The 18,588-nt window shown below is 34.5% G+C and overlaps 1 protein-coding gene across 1 annotated transcript; it reads right to left on the bottom strand.

Annotated features, from left to right (window-relative positions):
- Window positions 1–14,924: 14,924 nt before the first annotated feature.
- Window positions 14,925–17,323, bottom strand: LOC128552252 (membrane cofactor protein-like). The gene is made up of 4 exons (XM_053533281.1): window positions 17,175–17,323; window positions 15,984–16,205; window positions 15,177–15,288; window positions 14,925–14,984 (listed from the first exon to the last, which is right to left on the bottom strand). The coding sequence occupies exons 1-4, from the start codon at window positions 17,302–17,304 to the stop codon at window positions 14,942–14,944; spliced, it is 507 nt and encodes a 168-aa protein (XP_053389256.1). The 5' UTR covers window positions 17,305–17,323; the 3' UTR covers window positions 14,925–14,941.
- Between the last annotated feature and the right edge of the window lie 1,265 nt (window positions 17,324–18,588).

Here is an 18,588-nt window from a genome sequence, read left to right as displayed (position 1 = left end):
CATCCAAGACTCGGTTAAGCGATGTTATTGTTCTCAAAAAATCCCTGTTTATTTATTGATGTATGTTATTCGTACACTTGTGGTATATACATGCAACTGCAGTATGAATTTATCGTCTGATCAGTATTGAATTGCTACTATAATAATAAATAAACTAAGGAAAGCATAAGAATAATATAGAGTAAGAACTGTTTGATCTCTTCAGATCGTCCAGCAAGAAATTTATGTTGTGTTAGTGTATGTTTTAAGTTTTCAGCTTGAACATTTCGGTTTGGGTGGTTCTAATACCCCCGCCTTAAAAGCTTCGGGTACTGTTTAATCATCCCTTGGGTTTGGGTGCCTTCTCGTTGGTTGTGTCTTTTTTGTAGTTTCTGTGATATGCAGGTTCCATAATCACAGATTCCCTGTATAAATTTCTGTCTGTTATGCCCATTGTTTTCTCATTTAGGACAAAGTCATTATTACATCTCGTGACCAAGCACCACTTTTCAAGTAATTGCACTTCTTGCATCTTTGACGGTTCCATGTGCACAACCGTATGAATACATCAGCGGATGTTTCTTAATAATATCAATGTTGAGTTCTGTTCAACCCGAGGCTAGAGGGTGTGTATGATAGCTTGCATTTCCACTACTGTCCATGAACAGGCTAAATCAAACCGAGCCTGCAACATTTTCGTTTTTTTTCTTAGTGTGTGTTGGGCGACCTGTTCTTATAACCTTTTTATTGTGTTTTATTTTATATGCACAGATAAACTAGATTTAAATCCTATATGTTATTAATAACGAGTATTTACTTTCGCGATAACATTGTCGATACTTTATTGATTGTCATATGAAAACGTACGTCCTGAAGACATCAGAAACGGAAAGGTACAGGTACATACGTGCAAAATGCTGTGTTCCCAAAAACGGTCTTATTCTGGATTACATTTTTATAAGCGTCAGCTTTCTATTCTGATTACTCATTTGATGTATTGTAATCTGTTACTGGTGATTTTAATTTTACAACTATGTCAGACAACTGACAAATATTAAATGTAGTGCATAAAGTCAATGTCTTATAAACGACATTCTCATTATTTCAAGCAAAAGCAGTTAGTTCCTTTTTCTTTCTTTTTAATATTAGGTGTATGTTCAAATAATAACAAAATACATTCTTATTATAAGTCGTTTAGTTGCTACATACAATTAAGCACATACACATTGCTGGTAATGCTTTAATTGTTTGCGTGCCTTCGCTTTCATTGATACCATTTGTTTCAAATTTGCATTATGTTTGTATTTCCAATATTTTAAATTTTCCAAAAAATAAATTAGTGATTTTTCCGTATGCCATGGCCAAAGAAAATTACACATCGTCTGTATCTGACAGATCATAAAGTTGACGCCTTGGGATTTGTTGTTCGCTGTTTTTCGCTGTTTCAGATCTCTGTTATTATACCAAGAAAATATAATACACTTTTTTTGATAGGTATCATAGCCCGTACGACTCTTTGAGAGATGTAGACTTCCAAAAAGAAGATAATATCTCAACCGTCACCATATTGAAATGCAAAGTTTCAGCCGATGTATCCACTTCTTGAAGGCATCACGGTACGCTGATTTGGGCACAGTAATAAGGTACTGATGAATGGCAGATCCAAGTGCCTGTCGGGACTGGTATTTCCGCCCAGCAAGGAATGATTTCAATTTCGGAAACAAAAAGAAATCACATGGGGCAAGGTCTGGGGAATACGGGGGTGAGGCAAAACAGTTACTTTTTCTTTCTTCAAAAACGCCGTAACTATTGCGGAGGTATGAGCGGGGGCATTGTCATGTAGAAGACGGACATGTTTAAAACAAGTGGCAGGGCGTCGTTTCTGATAATACTTTTTCAGTTTCTTCAGTACTACGTCTTTGTAGTACTTTCCGGTGATGCTTTTGCCCTTTTCACCGGCACTTTTATTGCGACTCCTTCACCAGAGAAGAAGATTGCATACAAAACCTTCTTTGCACTCAAAGAACGTTTGGCAATTATTGGGCGTTTGCTGTGTTTAATGGCCCAGATCTTATTGCTAACCTTTCTGACGGGCTCAAAATAATGGACCCAGGTTTCATCACCTGTGACGACATTGGCAAACTGCTTTTTGTCATATTTTGGAAACATTTGAAGCAGCTTTTTGGCCACTTTAACCCGTTGCCTGTTTTGCTCATCAGTCAACAGATGTGGCACCCATCTAGCAGAAATCTTTCTGACTTTCAAATGCTTCTTCAAAATAAGGTGAACCGTTGATAGTGATATGCCTACCTTTCGTGCAATATCACGAACTGTAAATCTGGCATCTCCTTCAATGATTTCCTTTATTTTGGAAACGATTTCTTTACGAGATGCAGATTTTGGCCTACCTGATTTTGGTGCATTTTTGATGGACTCTACACCAGACTCAAATTTCTTTTTCCACCGCCGAACTGTGTCATAAGACACACAAGAAGGTCCATAAGCAGTGGAAAGTTCAGTCATCAGCTGCTTCAAAGAACAACCAAGTTTTGAGCGAGCTTTGATGTAAGCCCGTATTTCATCTTTCTTGTCGACGCTTCTACCAACCATTTTTACTACAGTGGTCAATGATTGCGTGTATTCAAATGGCAATTTTTTTGTCTTACACTTAGTCTAACATGTACATTTATACACCGTTGTGTAGGTATTGAATAACCCTATACAGGTAGGTATTGGTTTTTATCGTGCCCCACGTGGATATCGAGCTAGAGGACAATAAGCAATTCATATCGAACACTCCTCGTAGTCTCTTCATTATGAAAGTTACATTATGATCTTATATGTGCAGTGACAGGAATTTGTACCCATCTAACCTTACTAAAAGTTCATAATAAATCATTTACTGACTATTTCCTCAGAAAGGGAATGTTGTATAAAATACAGTAAACATGTTGGGTGCAAGATATTATCCGTAACTGTAATAAAATCTGTAAAACGATCCTTTGGAAGCAAAGAATGCAACCAAGAAGAATAATAGCAGACTCGGTTTGACTGAGTCTATTCATGAGAGGTAATGAAATGTGCAACACCTCTCACGCCCCATAGCACCGGCGTAAGCGGAACTCTATTACACATATGTTAAATAGACTCCATGATCCCAAAGGACCAGAAAATATAACAACACTGAATCCAAGCCTGTTCAGTAACTGATAACAAATATTGTGAAACTATTCTCTGGAAAAAAGATAATTAATACATACTGGCATTTAGACAGACCCACACCCATACTTACACGCATTTAGGCATACTCACGCACCAATGTATTTTCTTTAATACATTCATTTAATGTACGTCTTTTTTCATGTAAGTAACTCCAGAAGGTTGTTTCTTTTATAACAATAAGTATTTGAATTGCAGAGAAGATAGGAATGGTTCAGTCATGACACGAAAATGTATTAAAAGCATGCTTTCAAGTAGTTTTCAGTATTTATTTTTAAAATAACTATCTACGAGTCAGACTAATTAGTACTGATATAAAACTAATTCCCGTACATATTATTTTTGATTCCCTTATATTTAGAATGGCCTTACACACACAAAAATGAAGAATATACACAGGGTGTATTACAAATTATCAAAGAAATTATTAATAATTATCTCGCCGTAAAAATATTGAATCGCATAAATATCAATATTTTCATAGCAAACAACAACTGTTTAAGTGGAAAAAAGTAAGCTTACCGTTTCGGCTGTACCCTTGTAAATATTTAAGAAGAAACGATTTCTTAACATTAAGGCTTCCGGGTATAAACTGAATATATAAACATAAAATCCAATGAAGTTTGTGATCAGACATACAACGTAAAGGTTGTACCGGTTGAGATAAAGATTAATATCACCGTTTTCAAAGGTACCCGTTTCTCCTTAGCCTTGTTTTATCATTTAAAATTGTATTCACTTGGTGCTTTAATGATAACCATGTCTGATGTTTACGCGAAATGTATCGTGTCTGCATATTCCAGCAAATGGTAATCATTCCAAACATTCGCATTCCTCTTAGTAATTTGGACCAAAACGATGACTTTAATAAATATCGTACTAAAGTCTTTATTATCATTGTCAAATACTGTTTTTGTTTCTTTATGAAGGGTATCGAAATTGCCATTATGATAATTACTTTGTCGATATGATTTATTTTATTTACCCTGATACGAAAATATCTTTTTAATATTATTTATCAGGTGGGAAAAAATAAACAGACCCAATTATTTGTCTTAAATAAAATGAATTACAAAACCGGCCAACATTGCTTTCAGGAAATGTGTTATATCCCACAGAAAAAGAATAAATATGTATCGTACTTGTTGTATGAAATCTAGTACTAATTTCTTCCCCAAAAATACGATACATACATAAATAGTTTGCTTTGATCCGTACACCTAAATCGTCCGATAGTATAGTCTCAATATTTTTGTTTCTACATGTGATATGTTAATGAAGAAAAAAGAACACAAATGTGTATACACGTTCAGTTTTGTAAGTCATTGTTCATGGAAACGTCGTTTTCCTTCTGTTAGCTGGTATACGAAAGCCCTGAACAAAGGAAATATAAAAAAGAATGTTTACTTGTTGCACAACTTTAAAATTTAGGAATATAACTAATGGTGTTTTTAAAATATGTTATTGTATGATCAGCACATTTTGGTCCCGTTAAATCTGATGATTTGTATGATTTATAAAACTTTTCAGTAGAGATAACGTATACAAACATTAAAAAGCCTTTAATACCAAAAATTACCTCTCAGAACTTGCAACGTGATAAGCGATAATAAATTTAACATTTTGTGAGGATGGCACGCCAAGTATTTGCAGAGTCTTAACACCTTCAACAGCATAATTGCCCGCGTTATTTATTTGTTTCCTACAACTCAGTTTGAAATATTACTTCTTCTTATATCAAAACTATAAATATATCCCGTTAGATAATAGATTCGTCCGCTTTTCCATCGCTATTTATCTGTTGTAAGGCAGTGAATGATTATTAAAACTTTAGAAACTGTCTAAACAGATTTCAAGATAAAATAAATGCAGTATTATATTCATTTGATAAGAATCTCTTTATACATTTTAATTAAGACACAACTTTTAAGTATACATCGTTGCTTGTTGAGAAAGAATAACACAACAGAATCAATTAAATACAAGCCTAATATCAACAAGAGACAAGAAGACAGCTCATGAACACTCGTGAAACCGGACATACACTATATCCAGTGTTTCAGTATGTTAGCATTTGCAATAATAAAACGGTAGTGACAATAAGAAAAACGTATTTTGTTCACTTTTAACCGAAAATGTGGAGGATTTGTAAAGTCTGTAAAGCTCAATTCCAATAATATTATTGACCTGTATCCTACGGGATTCTAGCAATTCACGTTTTAACTTTTTTTAACCTAGAAATGATTAATCAAGATTAAAATGAAACACCTGCAAGACCTCTTCCAAGTTCAATTCTTTTCTAATAGAGTTGGTTGAAAGAAATCGCCCGGGTGCACAGAATGATACATAATCCTTTATATTTACATGCACAACTTTCTGATTAATACCTTTTAAATAAAGTCTATGTGAACGTCCTTAGAAAGCATATCCTTCAACCAAACAACATTATAGTAGACTCGGTTTGATGACGTCTGCAAATGAGAGGTAATGTAAAGTGCACCAACTCTCAAGGCCATTGACACCAGCTTAAGAAATGTTCTATGATATGGATAATTAAATACACTTAATGATTTAAAAGGACAAGAAAACACTAAATCAAAATATTGGGCTACAAGGCATGTAAAGATTCCTTTGTAATGGTATAAAAATCTATTAGAAAGATCGTTTGGACACATAGAATGCAACTGAGTAAAGCAATAGCAGACCCGGTTTAACTGAGTTTGTTCTTGAGAGGTAATGGAACATGTAAAACCTCTCACGCCTTCTAGCACCAGCTTAAGCGGGATTCTGTTAAATGGATAATTGTTTAGACTCAGCGATCCTAAAGGACAATGACACGCAACACTGAATCAAAGTAAGGGGCGACTTTTACGACCGCCACACGGTATCTAAATATTGTTTTTTGTGATAGAAGTAAACGCTTTAAGAAAATCTTTAGGAAGCATAGAATGCAACAAAAAAATATAAAAACCTGGGTTGTTTCGGTCTTTAATCGAGTGGTAATATGGAGGTGCAACACACCTCAAGCATCCCCCTTGGCACCGGCAGTAGATAAATATATAGACACAATGATCCCAACGGACTTAGAAAATATAACAACACTGAATCCAAGTACTGGGCGGTTTGTTACGGTCGCCATACGGCATTTAAAGATTGTTGTTGTGGTAATAAGTAAAAAATAATTACAAAATCCTTTGGAAGTATAGATTGCAACTAAGCAGAGTGATCTAGCAGACTCAGGTTTGACTGAGTCTGTTCATGAAAGGTAATGGAAAGTGTAACTATCCTCACGCCCTTATCACTTGCTTAAGCGGAATTCTATTAGATAAGTAAATGGACACAATAATTCTAAAGGACCAGGAAATATAACGATACCGAATCCAAGTACGGGAGAAAGTTTAACAGTCGTCACATGGCTTTTAAAGGTTGTTGTTGTGATAGTAATAAAATCTGTAAGAAGGTCCTTTCAAGCATAAAATGCAACCAAGCAAAATAATAGCAGACCTAATTTTATTGCGATAATGGAAAGTGCAACAACGCTAACGTCACATAGCACTCGCTTAATCAGAATTCCCTTAAATACATTGATATCTATACGGACTCAATGACCTCAAAGGACCAAAATTATAAAAATTATAACAACAAAATCTGTTTAAGGATCCTTTGGAAGTTTGGAAGCAAAGGATGCAACCAAGGAGTATAATAGCGGACACGGGTTGATTGTGTCTGTTCATGAGAGGTAATTAAATAAGCAAAGCCTCTTACGCCCCATCCCTAGCACCGGCTTAAGCAGAGCTCTATTACGTATATGTTGAATGGACTCCATGATCCCAAAGGAACAGAAGCAACACTTCCAAGAATAGGGTGTCTTGTAATGACCGCCTTACGGCACTTAAAGATTGCTTTGTGATAGGAAATAAAATCTGTAAGAAGATCCTTTGGAATGGAACCAAGCAAAATATTAGCACACTCGGTTTGGCTTCGTCTATTAATAGGAGGTAATGTAAAGTGCAACACCACTTATTAGAGAGTTTGAGATTTCAAACTTCGCCTTCCCCTTCAACGTCTTTCATATATATTTTGGGTAAAACGTCACCGATATGCGTGTATTTTATTTATATCACACGTTGCTACTAAAGTTTTCCATGTAATATCACGTAAACCTAAGACTTCTCTTTATTACTATGCGAAATAAAAAGCTTAGTTTCAGGATTTCTGCTTATTAAGTTATTTGATTATCCATATATATAATTAGACTAAATTTGATGCGGAACACTATCAATAGGTATAAGAATAATAAAGTTTTGTATGGCTAATGATTTTAACTAAATACATTGAATTGAACCTGGAAGTATGAAGTTATCAACTGATTTTGAGAAACGTTGAGATTTTGTTCAAACTTTAACTTCTACGGCATATTTGTGTCCCCAGGCGGTATCGATTATACCAGATGAGCCTTTTTGTCGTATGAAGTGAAGTTTTGAACGTCCGAAGATGTGATATCACGAAAGTCGAAACTTCATTCTTTTTACATCCACTCTGTCCACATATTCGGCATCAAAGACTGAAATCTGGATGGAGGCATATGGCATGACAGTCATTTTACTTGAAAAATAAATAATTACGCGCGAATATCATTTGGTGGAACATTTTATTTTCACATCCAAATAAAATCAATCTGTTTCTGTCGGACACTTAATACGACAATTGCGTTTTAATTACAAACATAAAATGGTACTAGTAAGGCGGAAAATTCTTCTGAAGTATCAGACAATATTAGATCTATGATATCATGAGGAGAGACGTTTCCTGTTAGCCGTATGGGATAACTCCATTCTTTAAATGCACGGAACCAGAGCATGGCAGAGGGACATTGTGGGTTAATTCCCCCTTTGATTCTTACATTTTACAAAGAAAGTCGGTCTTGAAACTCGGTGTGACCCTACCCCCCACCCCCTCCCCCCGCCTTGAAATGGGGGATCCCCTCTTTAATGTTGGTGTCCCTCTAACCAAAATTCCTGGATCCGCAGATGTTTTACTTATAAAATAGTATATTAAAATCATATAGTGCTGTCTGAGAGTTTGGCATTATACAGAGTCATACAGAGTGTCATTATCACGTTGATATGATCATTATAGGTTATTAACTTTGTATGTGGATATATGCACCAGTTCTGCAGCGGTAACATTGCGCGACTTTAGGAGCGCAATATTGTCCGCGAAAGAATGAGTGCATATATCCACATACAAAATTGATAACCTTTTTATTACATATCCACTATGAAATGATTAATTTTTATCTAAATTATCGTTCTGTCACGAAAGACAGGAAAAAAATACGGAAAAAATTTCTCCGAAAACGCAATAAACAAATCAAACTGACGCGCCTAAATATTTTCCGCGAAAATGACGTCAACTTGTTGTCGCAACGTGCGCGTGGACGCCATGGACGTCACGCGATTATTTCCATTACAACGTTAAGAAAACATTCCACGTCCTATATTAGTCCAACTCATGACGTAATTATAACTTTCATTTCATTTCAGTCTGATAAATTACTACGTGCCAGTATCTAATATGTCAGATTAATCAAACTGTAAAAGTAAACAAAATGTTGCATAAATTACAAATTAAACAAACACACAACAGCAACAAAAATCTAAAGAAACGAGATCCGCAATGGACGGACCGTCAGGGGAGGTAACTAGAGTCACGGATTGGGACTAGTCCGAAATGAAAGCGTTCAACGTCATGATATGGAAAAATATTGCACGATCGCGGTCCACTGAAACCCAGTGGAAAATAATTTTAGGTATGTAATAATCATTTTTATTTCCTCTCATGCATGATTTACAATCGTGCATTCGTTGTATACTGACTATACTGACATAATTTTATATAAAATCTAAATGTTTGGAGCAACACTAACGAGTTTTTACATTGTTCACATTGTTTTATCGTTTATCGTTTTTTGTTGTTGTTGTTTTTTTTTTTTTTTTTTTGTTTTTTTTTTTTTTTTTGGTAATCGTTCTAATATCCATGCGATGATTATATTAATTGAAATGTTTTTTATTTAATTTTCATTTTTTCATTTTTAAAACCTCTTGTAAAATTCCTGCCCTTTCGGACAATTGGTATCAAAATGCACGAACAAAACGATCATAATTACGGATAAATTGAATGGGCGGATTAAAAGAAGTAAGGATCATTCTAATGTTTGAAATCTCAAGGAATTTTAATCGAACTTCAACTTCATACGTTAACTTCGCAAGAGACGTTGAAGGGGAAGGTGAAGGTTGAAATCTCAAACTCTCTATTATTTTCACCCCTTTCCCTCCAAACTCCGGCTTAAGGTATTAGGCCCCTAATAGTAATGTTTAAAAAATGGCATTTGCTTGGTATATTCATACAGGTGACCGTGCTTTATATTGTGTTGCAAATTTTTTTAAAATTTTACCGTGCCGTTTTTTATAATTTTTTTTGTAATTTATGGTATTTCCTCAAGCTCAAGTGGCGACAAATTTCAAAGTGATGACCTTTATCTAAAACGTTTACAGAGAATTCAATATACCATTATTTTTTATGAAAGAAACATCAAACTATTGGTAAACAATTATAAAACTTAAAATAAAACTGTCAGTATCATTTTTCTTAGGGTGCCTCAGGTAAACGGGTTAAATGCGACAGAGTTCTAACTCCACAATTGAAAAAAAATAAGGTCGAATGCTGTGGGTCTGTCTTGAATTTATTCAAAAATAACCTTGGGGCAGAAGTAAAACCTACCTACATTTCTTCCACAATATGTAGTCTATAGATTTAAGGCAAAATAAAGAACTTTTACCGTATGTAACTCAAAATTTTTTTAATAATGTCTCTACCCCTTCTGTTTCAGAGGTAAATTCACTTTGAACAGCAAGAAATCGCTTATCAAATGACTTTTTTCCATTTTTATGCAATAAATCAATAACAAGTCTTAAAAGAAGTGAAAACTTACTAGAAAAAAAGGAAAATAAGGGAAAAAAAATTGGCCCCAGTGGGGTTTGAACCTACGACCCCCCCCCCCCCCCCCCCCCCCCCCCCCCCCCCCCGAAAATTGCAGTCAAAGTAGGTTTATAGTAGGAATTGAATACTCTTCAATACTCTTCAAAAAAAAGGTACTCTATTATGGGCCTAATGCCTTAAGTGGTATTAAAATAAATGTAGCTTAAATTCAGAAATATAAATGGAAAACGTGACACAGAAGAAACACAAATTACCTACACAAAGTTTGGAGAAATCTGTTTTCAAACAAACACTCAAAGCAAAATATTCAGATAATATGCGCATGAATGGTTCTCAGATGGTTTTACATCAAGTAAAAAACAAAACGGAGAAGTACTTGATAGACTAGCAAAATATCCAAACAAATTTCACTCCGTTCGAAAAGAATTTTTTAAATATAAGATTATTTGATTACTTTTCTAATAACAATACCAGTAGAAAGTCTATAGACAAAATGTAATAAAGCATTTTATACTATATTTCTCGATTTCATAAAAGACTCTGCCCTTAAGTGGTAGCGCCAGTAATAACTACGAGAGCAAGTTAATTTCATCGTTTCATTGCCGTCTTCGGTTTGTGCCGGGTCAGCGAACGCATGGCCAATCATTTATCGGTCACACAGAGTATGCACTTATGTGGCATTATCGTTTCAAGACACATCAAATAGAAAAACAGGTCCTTTGAACATACTGAGATAAAGAAGGTTATTTATGTCATGCATACGTTTCAATGAGCTTTAATTAATCAGATCTTAAGCACAAACCCAGTTATCAGCTGTATAAGCGAAATGTATATGTTGATCTCGAATCTCTGGCGAGCGTTACAAATCCCGTGGTTCATTTTGACCAAGAGATAATCGGGCGTAACATTATGCTTTATTCAGCGTACGGTCTCACTTCTTTTGACGGGATTCCTGTAAGGGTGGATCAACCTATTTTTTTTTGGAGTGTGGGGGGGGGGGGGGGGGGGCGGGGGGGGAGTGGAGGGAGAGCGGTGTTAAACGTCGCACCTACACAATTATAGGTCATATGGCGAGTTTCCAGCTTTTAATGGTGGAGGAAAACACCCAGGTGCCCCTCCGTGCATTATTTCACCTGGATAGAACCACCGACCTTCCGTAAGCCAGCAGGATGCCTGTATCAAGATAATAATAGGGAGATGGGTCATACAGGTTGTCCAATGAGTATTGGAACATCATTATTGCTTTAACTGGTTTTTTCCTATGAACTTAAACATTGCGTTGCAGTGTATAGCCTTGTCGAAAAATGACTCAGGTTGTGGTTTCATTGTTTGTTTTGGGTTAACGCCGTTTTTCAACAGTATTGTAGTTATGTAACAGCGAGAAGTTAACCTAGTCAGTGTTCCTGGTTTCTATACCAGTATAAACCTGTTCAAGTAACTGCCAACTTTCCTACATGAATCAGAAGTGGAGGACGAATGACTTCACAGGAATGTCTTTTTATCAAATCGCCATGGAGAACATTCAGTCGTTGCATTTTGACATTAGGTACCCTGATAAGTTTCAACCGGCTATAAACAAATCAACATTTTGTGTTACGTAATATATGAAACATATTGAGTATATTGCATATTTATTGGTCTTTTTTCGATCTAAACTGATATGATTGTTCTAAATGGTAAAATACAACGTTTATTTTGTTGGCAAGATATTTCTAAGTCATTCTTAGGTTCGTCAACCCCGTTTACTAGATACATGTATACGTAAATTTAAGTAAGTAGTTACGTCATTAGGTAAACTGTTTATTATAGTGACATGTGTACACATAAATTCCAAATACATAATAGAAATACATCAGGTACTCGACCCACTTGACCTATAAGTCAACATTTTAATAAATTGCACATAAACTGCAAACAATAATGAGAAACAACGTCAATGTATCAATTAAACAATGGTTAGATTGATAAAAACATCAAAAATATGTGTATTTATGATAATTAAATAGATACATATTCCTTTTTGTGACTTATTATTATTCAATGTTTTTCCGAACATACATACTGTACATACTGGTTTTTATATTATATATATATATTTAAAACGAACAACATTAGATGATTAACTTAATGTTTGCCTACCGGTTTTGTTTATTGCTTATTATACCATTTTCTCCTCTGATGAGTAATAACTAAAACGGTAGGCAAGTATTAAGTAACTCATGTAATGTTGTTTAGTTTACTTGATCCAGCACAAGTTTTCACACACACACACGCACAAACGCACGCATGCACGCACGCACGCACACATATATAATATTATGTTTCTAAACAAGCAAAATTATCATAAAAATTGTTCCAAACATACATACTGACATACTCGTTTATATATTAACCGCCTAATTAATGTGCACCATAAACAGTGATGAGCCTAGTATACATGTAGGTGAAACTAGCTGCAACTGTTGTAATAAAATTCTGTTTACAAGAGGAGCGGTGGTCTAGTGGCTAAGGAGGTGTCAGCTGCTCATAGGTTTCGTGGTACCAATTAAATGAATAATTTAACAATTTATCCGGTGCTGCTGAAATCAGTTTGCGTCTGTTCATACAATAGTGATACAATATACGTAGCTAGACGCTCCGTTGTTTTGTTTTATAACATTATAATTCCGCACCAGCCTCTTTGAATGCGATTTTCTGAATAAATGATTGGTGGTAAATATTCTTTCTGCCATGTTTTAAAACATTAAATATAAGTAAAAGTTATGGATTCAAAGTTATCTCGTTTACCATGAATCTCATTTCAATAAATAAAATATTACTTTTTATTGATGATAAAGAATATTCCTTTTATTAAAAAAAAACTATATATGTCGACTGTTATACATGAAGAAGACAATGACTTCAGTATCTCCCTCTGGGAACTTCACCTAAAAATAAAATTGATAATATTATAATGTGAGCACGTTTGACTTTGTCCTGAAAAGGCCAAAAATAGAGATGATTTAATTGACACTAATATTCTATGGCACGATCTATAAGAAGAAGCAAACGGTTGTGTATCTAAGAAACATGGTGTACACAAAAGCATGAATGTATTGTTAAGCTATCTTATTATGTATTCACATAAAACAGATTCATGTCATAAGAGAATGCAGAATTCAGACAAGTAATCAGAATTTCAATGTGAACAAATTAGGTACCCCTTGTCGCAGATCTGTGTTTGTATTGTTATGACAGATATCTTATGTTGAGCATTTCTACAAATAGGCATACAGACATTACCAGAGCGGTTTGTTTCGTTTTATTTTTGTTTTTCATTTTTGCTTAATTGGCGAATACTATTTATACCCGGGAGCTCCAGTTAAAATAAACTTTTAAAATAATTAGGATACTACTGCTTCATTTTTAGATTTTAAATCTGTCTGATGTTTTGAAAATAAAATAAGCTATTGTCATCACTTGATCGGCGTCGGCGTTTGCGCCGGCTTTAGTATTGCATTTGACTGGTTAAATATTAGGTTTAGGTCAGCTTTCTCCTAAACTATCAAATCTATTGCTTTAAAACTTGCAATATTTGGTAACCATTAATAGCTGACAATGTACAGCGAGAAACATAAACAAAGAAAATAACAAAGGAGCTAATATTGGCCAACGTGAAACAAATGTTTTATATTAGATAAGAGTCGTTAATTCACACAATTGTTCTTGCCTACCTAGCGGGGAAAGTTTACATTCGTCCGAGCACGCTCCGGGGATAGATATTCCTGTCTAGGGAAAAAACCTTGTCCAAAATAGCGTGCACTAAGGAGACGTCACATAGGTCTGTCACTGTTGTGACGTCATAAACTTTATAAATTATGTCAGTAAATACCCAAATCTCCACGGTCTATTTCTGAACGTGATAGGCAAGAAAAACGATCGAACATGTCCGCCTCTGCAAAAGGACAGCTGTTTTCCCAAATCTCGGGACAGCATGGATAAAACCCCTCGCTAACGCTAGGTTTGCCATTCCACACTGTCCCTCGGGTAGGGAAAACCCCGTCTTACACAAGCAGGCATGTAAGATCCTTATAGTCTTAACAATTGTATGGTTAATTTATCACATTTATATATCACAAAATCTTTTCTAAAGTAAATTGTTCCAGATCCACTATTATTAATAGCTCTCAGAGAAATTAACAATTAAGCTAGTGCTGATTCTGTAGAATGGGATTTGTGTAAATCAAAACAATCGCATAGGCGTATCAGACACGTTTCGCAACTAGGTAGAATTGAAATAATTTTCTGTTTGCGCATTACCAAACAGTTGCAAAATCCGGTTTAATAAGCTGCGATAGATGATAAAGATATAAATCAGGTAGACATTTTCTATATTTTAAAAACATGTCAACGATAACACAGAATTGATTTGAAATAATGTATGTTTCTCGGCTACCTAAGAATCTTTATTCCCTGTTTATAACGCAGTTTTTTACAGTTCCACAATCTAAAATAATATATCCGTTTAATCTTAAAAGTACATCACATAATTTGTTTTCATGTAATTGTCAACGCTCTGTAGATATAGGCCAATTGCGCCTTTTGAATCATGAATTTTGAACGTAACTGGAAAATATTTTATATTTATATTTTTGAACGACATTTATATTTACAACACACAATTTCTGATACGTTTACGAAAATGATGAAAATGTAATTCAAGACACCATTGCATTATTACTATTACCTGCACCTCATTCCTTCACTTAAATCTATTCCATCCTGTACATGATTGTCTTCTTTTTCTAGCGAATAAGATAGAAAATCAAGATTCAGTCAGTGTTTCGAGCAATACAAATACAAATTAAATCACTGTCAAAGTTAATATCTTACGGTTTAAAAAAGTATTGTTAAATGAGAAGAACTCTGTGGCAATATTTGATGAATGCGAAATAAATATTAGTTAATGTACAATTTTTATCATTGCAACTCACTACCTGATGCATATGACAACAATCGCAGATATGATTGTCACAAATATTGACAAACATACGTAAACGGCCATCATTGATGCTGACACTGCATTCCTTCTGGAAGCGTTAGAATTATCTGAAGTATAAAACATATAACCAGAAATATTAAGAACCGAAGGTGTACCTTTTTCTCAAAAAGGCAAACAATGAAAAGTAGGTAGAGGGATATTTAATCACCTACAGCCCAAACATTACATCAAAGAAGTCATGCAAACATTTTTGGCAACGTTAACGTCCGAAATAATAACTTTCAACGAGTTCTGTCTCAATCTTTTTCTAAATGAAACACGCCCAAATTTCAAACGATGATCGTGTTTCATACCGGGACATAAGTAGTCAAAATTCGTAAGATTTTAAAATTTTCAACTTTTGATTGGCCACTTTCTGTTATCCCGTTCGATTCAAATTTTTAATGTTCTTCGCCTCCCGGTCAAGTATAAGATAAATATGCTAACAGTTAAAAAACAAAACTTTAGAGATTTAACAGAAATATTGCCAGCAATGCGACGTGTTTTAAAGTTCCTAAATGTATTTCAATTCAACAGCCAAATTCATTAAATGTTGAAAAGGTAAGAAAAAACATGCCAATGCCTTGCATGCTTGCATTATTCCTACATGTATATTGATGGTAAAGTATCTAAATGAAAGATATACATCAATACCTCTAAGCAAACTGGTCCAATACATAAAAGTGACATCACGATACTGCAGTGTAGTATCTGACACATCATTAATCATTGAAAATGTAAAACAAATAAAACCAACATGTACCTTGACATATTGGCTCAGCGCTCCATTGGTGATTCCCTTGGCAAGTCACAGTATCACCTGATTCCGAGGCTGTAAATCCTGTATCGCATTTAAAGCGAAGCGTTGATCCTAACTCAATCTGTGCTGACACTACATTTATGAACTTGCCATTTGCAACGTTTGGTAATTTGCAAAACGACTTTGGTATTGATGTGTCTGTTGGTTGAGATGGATTCTGGCGAACTACAATAATGCATCAATACATAGAAATGGATGAATCACGCCCTCGTACGGAACGAGTCATTCTAAATGATGTAAATTAAATATTGTTTCATACAAAACAATAAAATACTATGTATCATTCTAAAATTAATACCTTGTATATAATGCTAGACATAAGAATTTGTCGATTGACATTCCAACTCTATCCAGTCTGCTAATTTGAATAAATAAATTACATCTCTTGCTCATCAAAATAAACTTAAAGCTTTTGTAAATCATCCGTAGTATATATTGTGGTATTTGTTTAATATTATTGCTGTGAATATAAACAAGTGCAGCAGGTCTTATTTCTATGTCTGCATTAAGTAACTTCACTTTTCAAAATCTATTTTGTTCTTTGTCAGTCGGATACTACCTAATTGATTAGTTTACTTATAAACGAACCCGAGACCAAAAGTCGGATATGATATGAAATGTGAATAATAAAATCTGTAATGGACTGCACAAAATCTCTCAGGCCACTTAACACAGACTTAAGCGGAACTCTATTACACACCTATTGAAAGGAATTGATGCACGCAAAATACCATATAATATAACAACACTGAATCAAAGTACGGGTGAACTTTTACAGCTGCCACACTTCACTTTAAAATTGATGTTGTGAAAGTTAATAAAATCGGTAAAACATCCTTTGGAAGAATGGAATGCAACATAGAATTATAAAAGCAGATTCGGTTTGACTGAGTCTGTTGATGAAAGGTAATGCCACTTGCAAGTCTTAAGCGGTTGAATGCACTCAATGAAACAAAACGAAATGAAACCATAACAACATTGTATCCAAACGAGATGCCTAAAACTTGATCATTTACTAGTTAACAACATGTTCATGGCATGTCATGTTAACTATAGTTAGAAAAGTATCACTGTACCTTTTCTGTTACTTTGTACATTATATGTCAATGTTAGCTAATATCTAATGATACATACTTTGACATTTTGGCTTTGCGCTCCATTGATGGTTATCTTGGCAAACGATAGTGTCTGTTGACCCTGCTGCCGCAAATCCTGTCTCACAAGTAAATGTAAGAGTTGTCCCTATCTCAAATTGCGAAGACATAACATTTAGAAATGTTCCATTATCCACGCTTGGTAATGCGCACAGAGGTTCTGCAAATTATGTACTGTATTATATAAAAGTGAATTTGATAACGGAAAAGGGACATACTCTAGAGATAAAATATGTAAGTTTAAATCAGAACAGACTTCGACTTTGCAAAATAAGTTCAAAAGGTCTAATCATACTAGATATATAAATGTATGTTTTGTATTTATAATAGATTAACTTTGCATCATTTCGTCTTACTAATATAGTATATATATGAATATAATACTGATTATATTATAACAATTAGTTACAGAGATCCTTTTTTTTTTAACAGTTTAAAATGAACATGGGGGCTTTTTATAGTTTAAGAATTTATTTCGACTTTTTTTATTCATGTTCTTTCTCGTTTGTGTTAAGGATGTACGAGCGTTTTTTTTTTTCAGAATATCCGCCATTTTGAAAAATGTTTCTTCGAATATTGCTTTCTAACAAAGGTTTTGCAAAAATTAATGGTAAATGATTAAAATATGGCTAATAATGTACAATTTAAACAAATACTGGCATGCAAGTAGTCCCCGGACAGCAGTAGTCCTCGGACACGTTCCCACAACGCTCTGTTTTCGCGATTCGTCTAAATATTGTTGTGCCTAATCATACAGACGTTTGTTTTGGAGAAGATTATCAAAATTATTTTTTCACAGGTAATCGTATGAGTATAATAATCGTGGAAATCCCTCCGCATGGTTACTTGTTTATATTTTCACTTGCGGGGCTTCCGTTTTTATTGCGCATGCGCAAGAAAGGCCTGTCTGGAGGGTTTAAAAATAAGGCTTCATGTTTTTACTTCACGACTAGCAGACGATACACACACTTTCAACAAGAAAACTTATTTTCTTTGTGACAACAAAACTAATATGCCAAAATATTTCATAATTTGTTCGATGTGCCAGTTATTGTCCATGAGATAAGCTTAATTAATCTATTTTCTGTTGTCGCAATTTTCCGTGTGGCTGGGACAAATAAATTTGACGCAAACGTTCCATCGTTTTACAGTTGTATAAAAAATCATTTGTCTTTTTCATAATTCCAGCTCATATGGGCAGTTCCCGATAAAAATATTCATGAAAAAATAGTGTCCGGGCATTACTATCGAGCATGTTAAAATCTGACGTTCTACAGACCCCTTTTCGGGCCTCGCTAATTCCCCGCGAACGTGACGTCATTTCACAGGAAAACCCCTAAACTGGTAATTACGGAGCTAAGGTATTTATATATGTTAATCGTTTTTATTCTTGT

This window comes from Mercenaria mercenaria, unplaced genomic scaffold (genome assembly GCF_021730395.1).
Source record: "Mercenaria mercenaria strain notata unplaced genomic scaffold, MADL_Memer_1 contig_2207, whole genome shotgun sequence".
Classification (NCBI taxonomy): Eukaryota; Metazoa; Mollusca; class Bivalvia; order Venerida; family Veneridae; genus Mercenaria; species Mercenaria mercenaria.
Note: the sequence above shows the minus strand (reverse complement) of the source record. Positions and strands in the feature narration are given on the sequence as shown.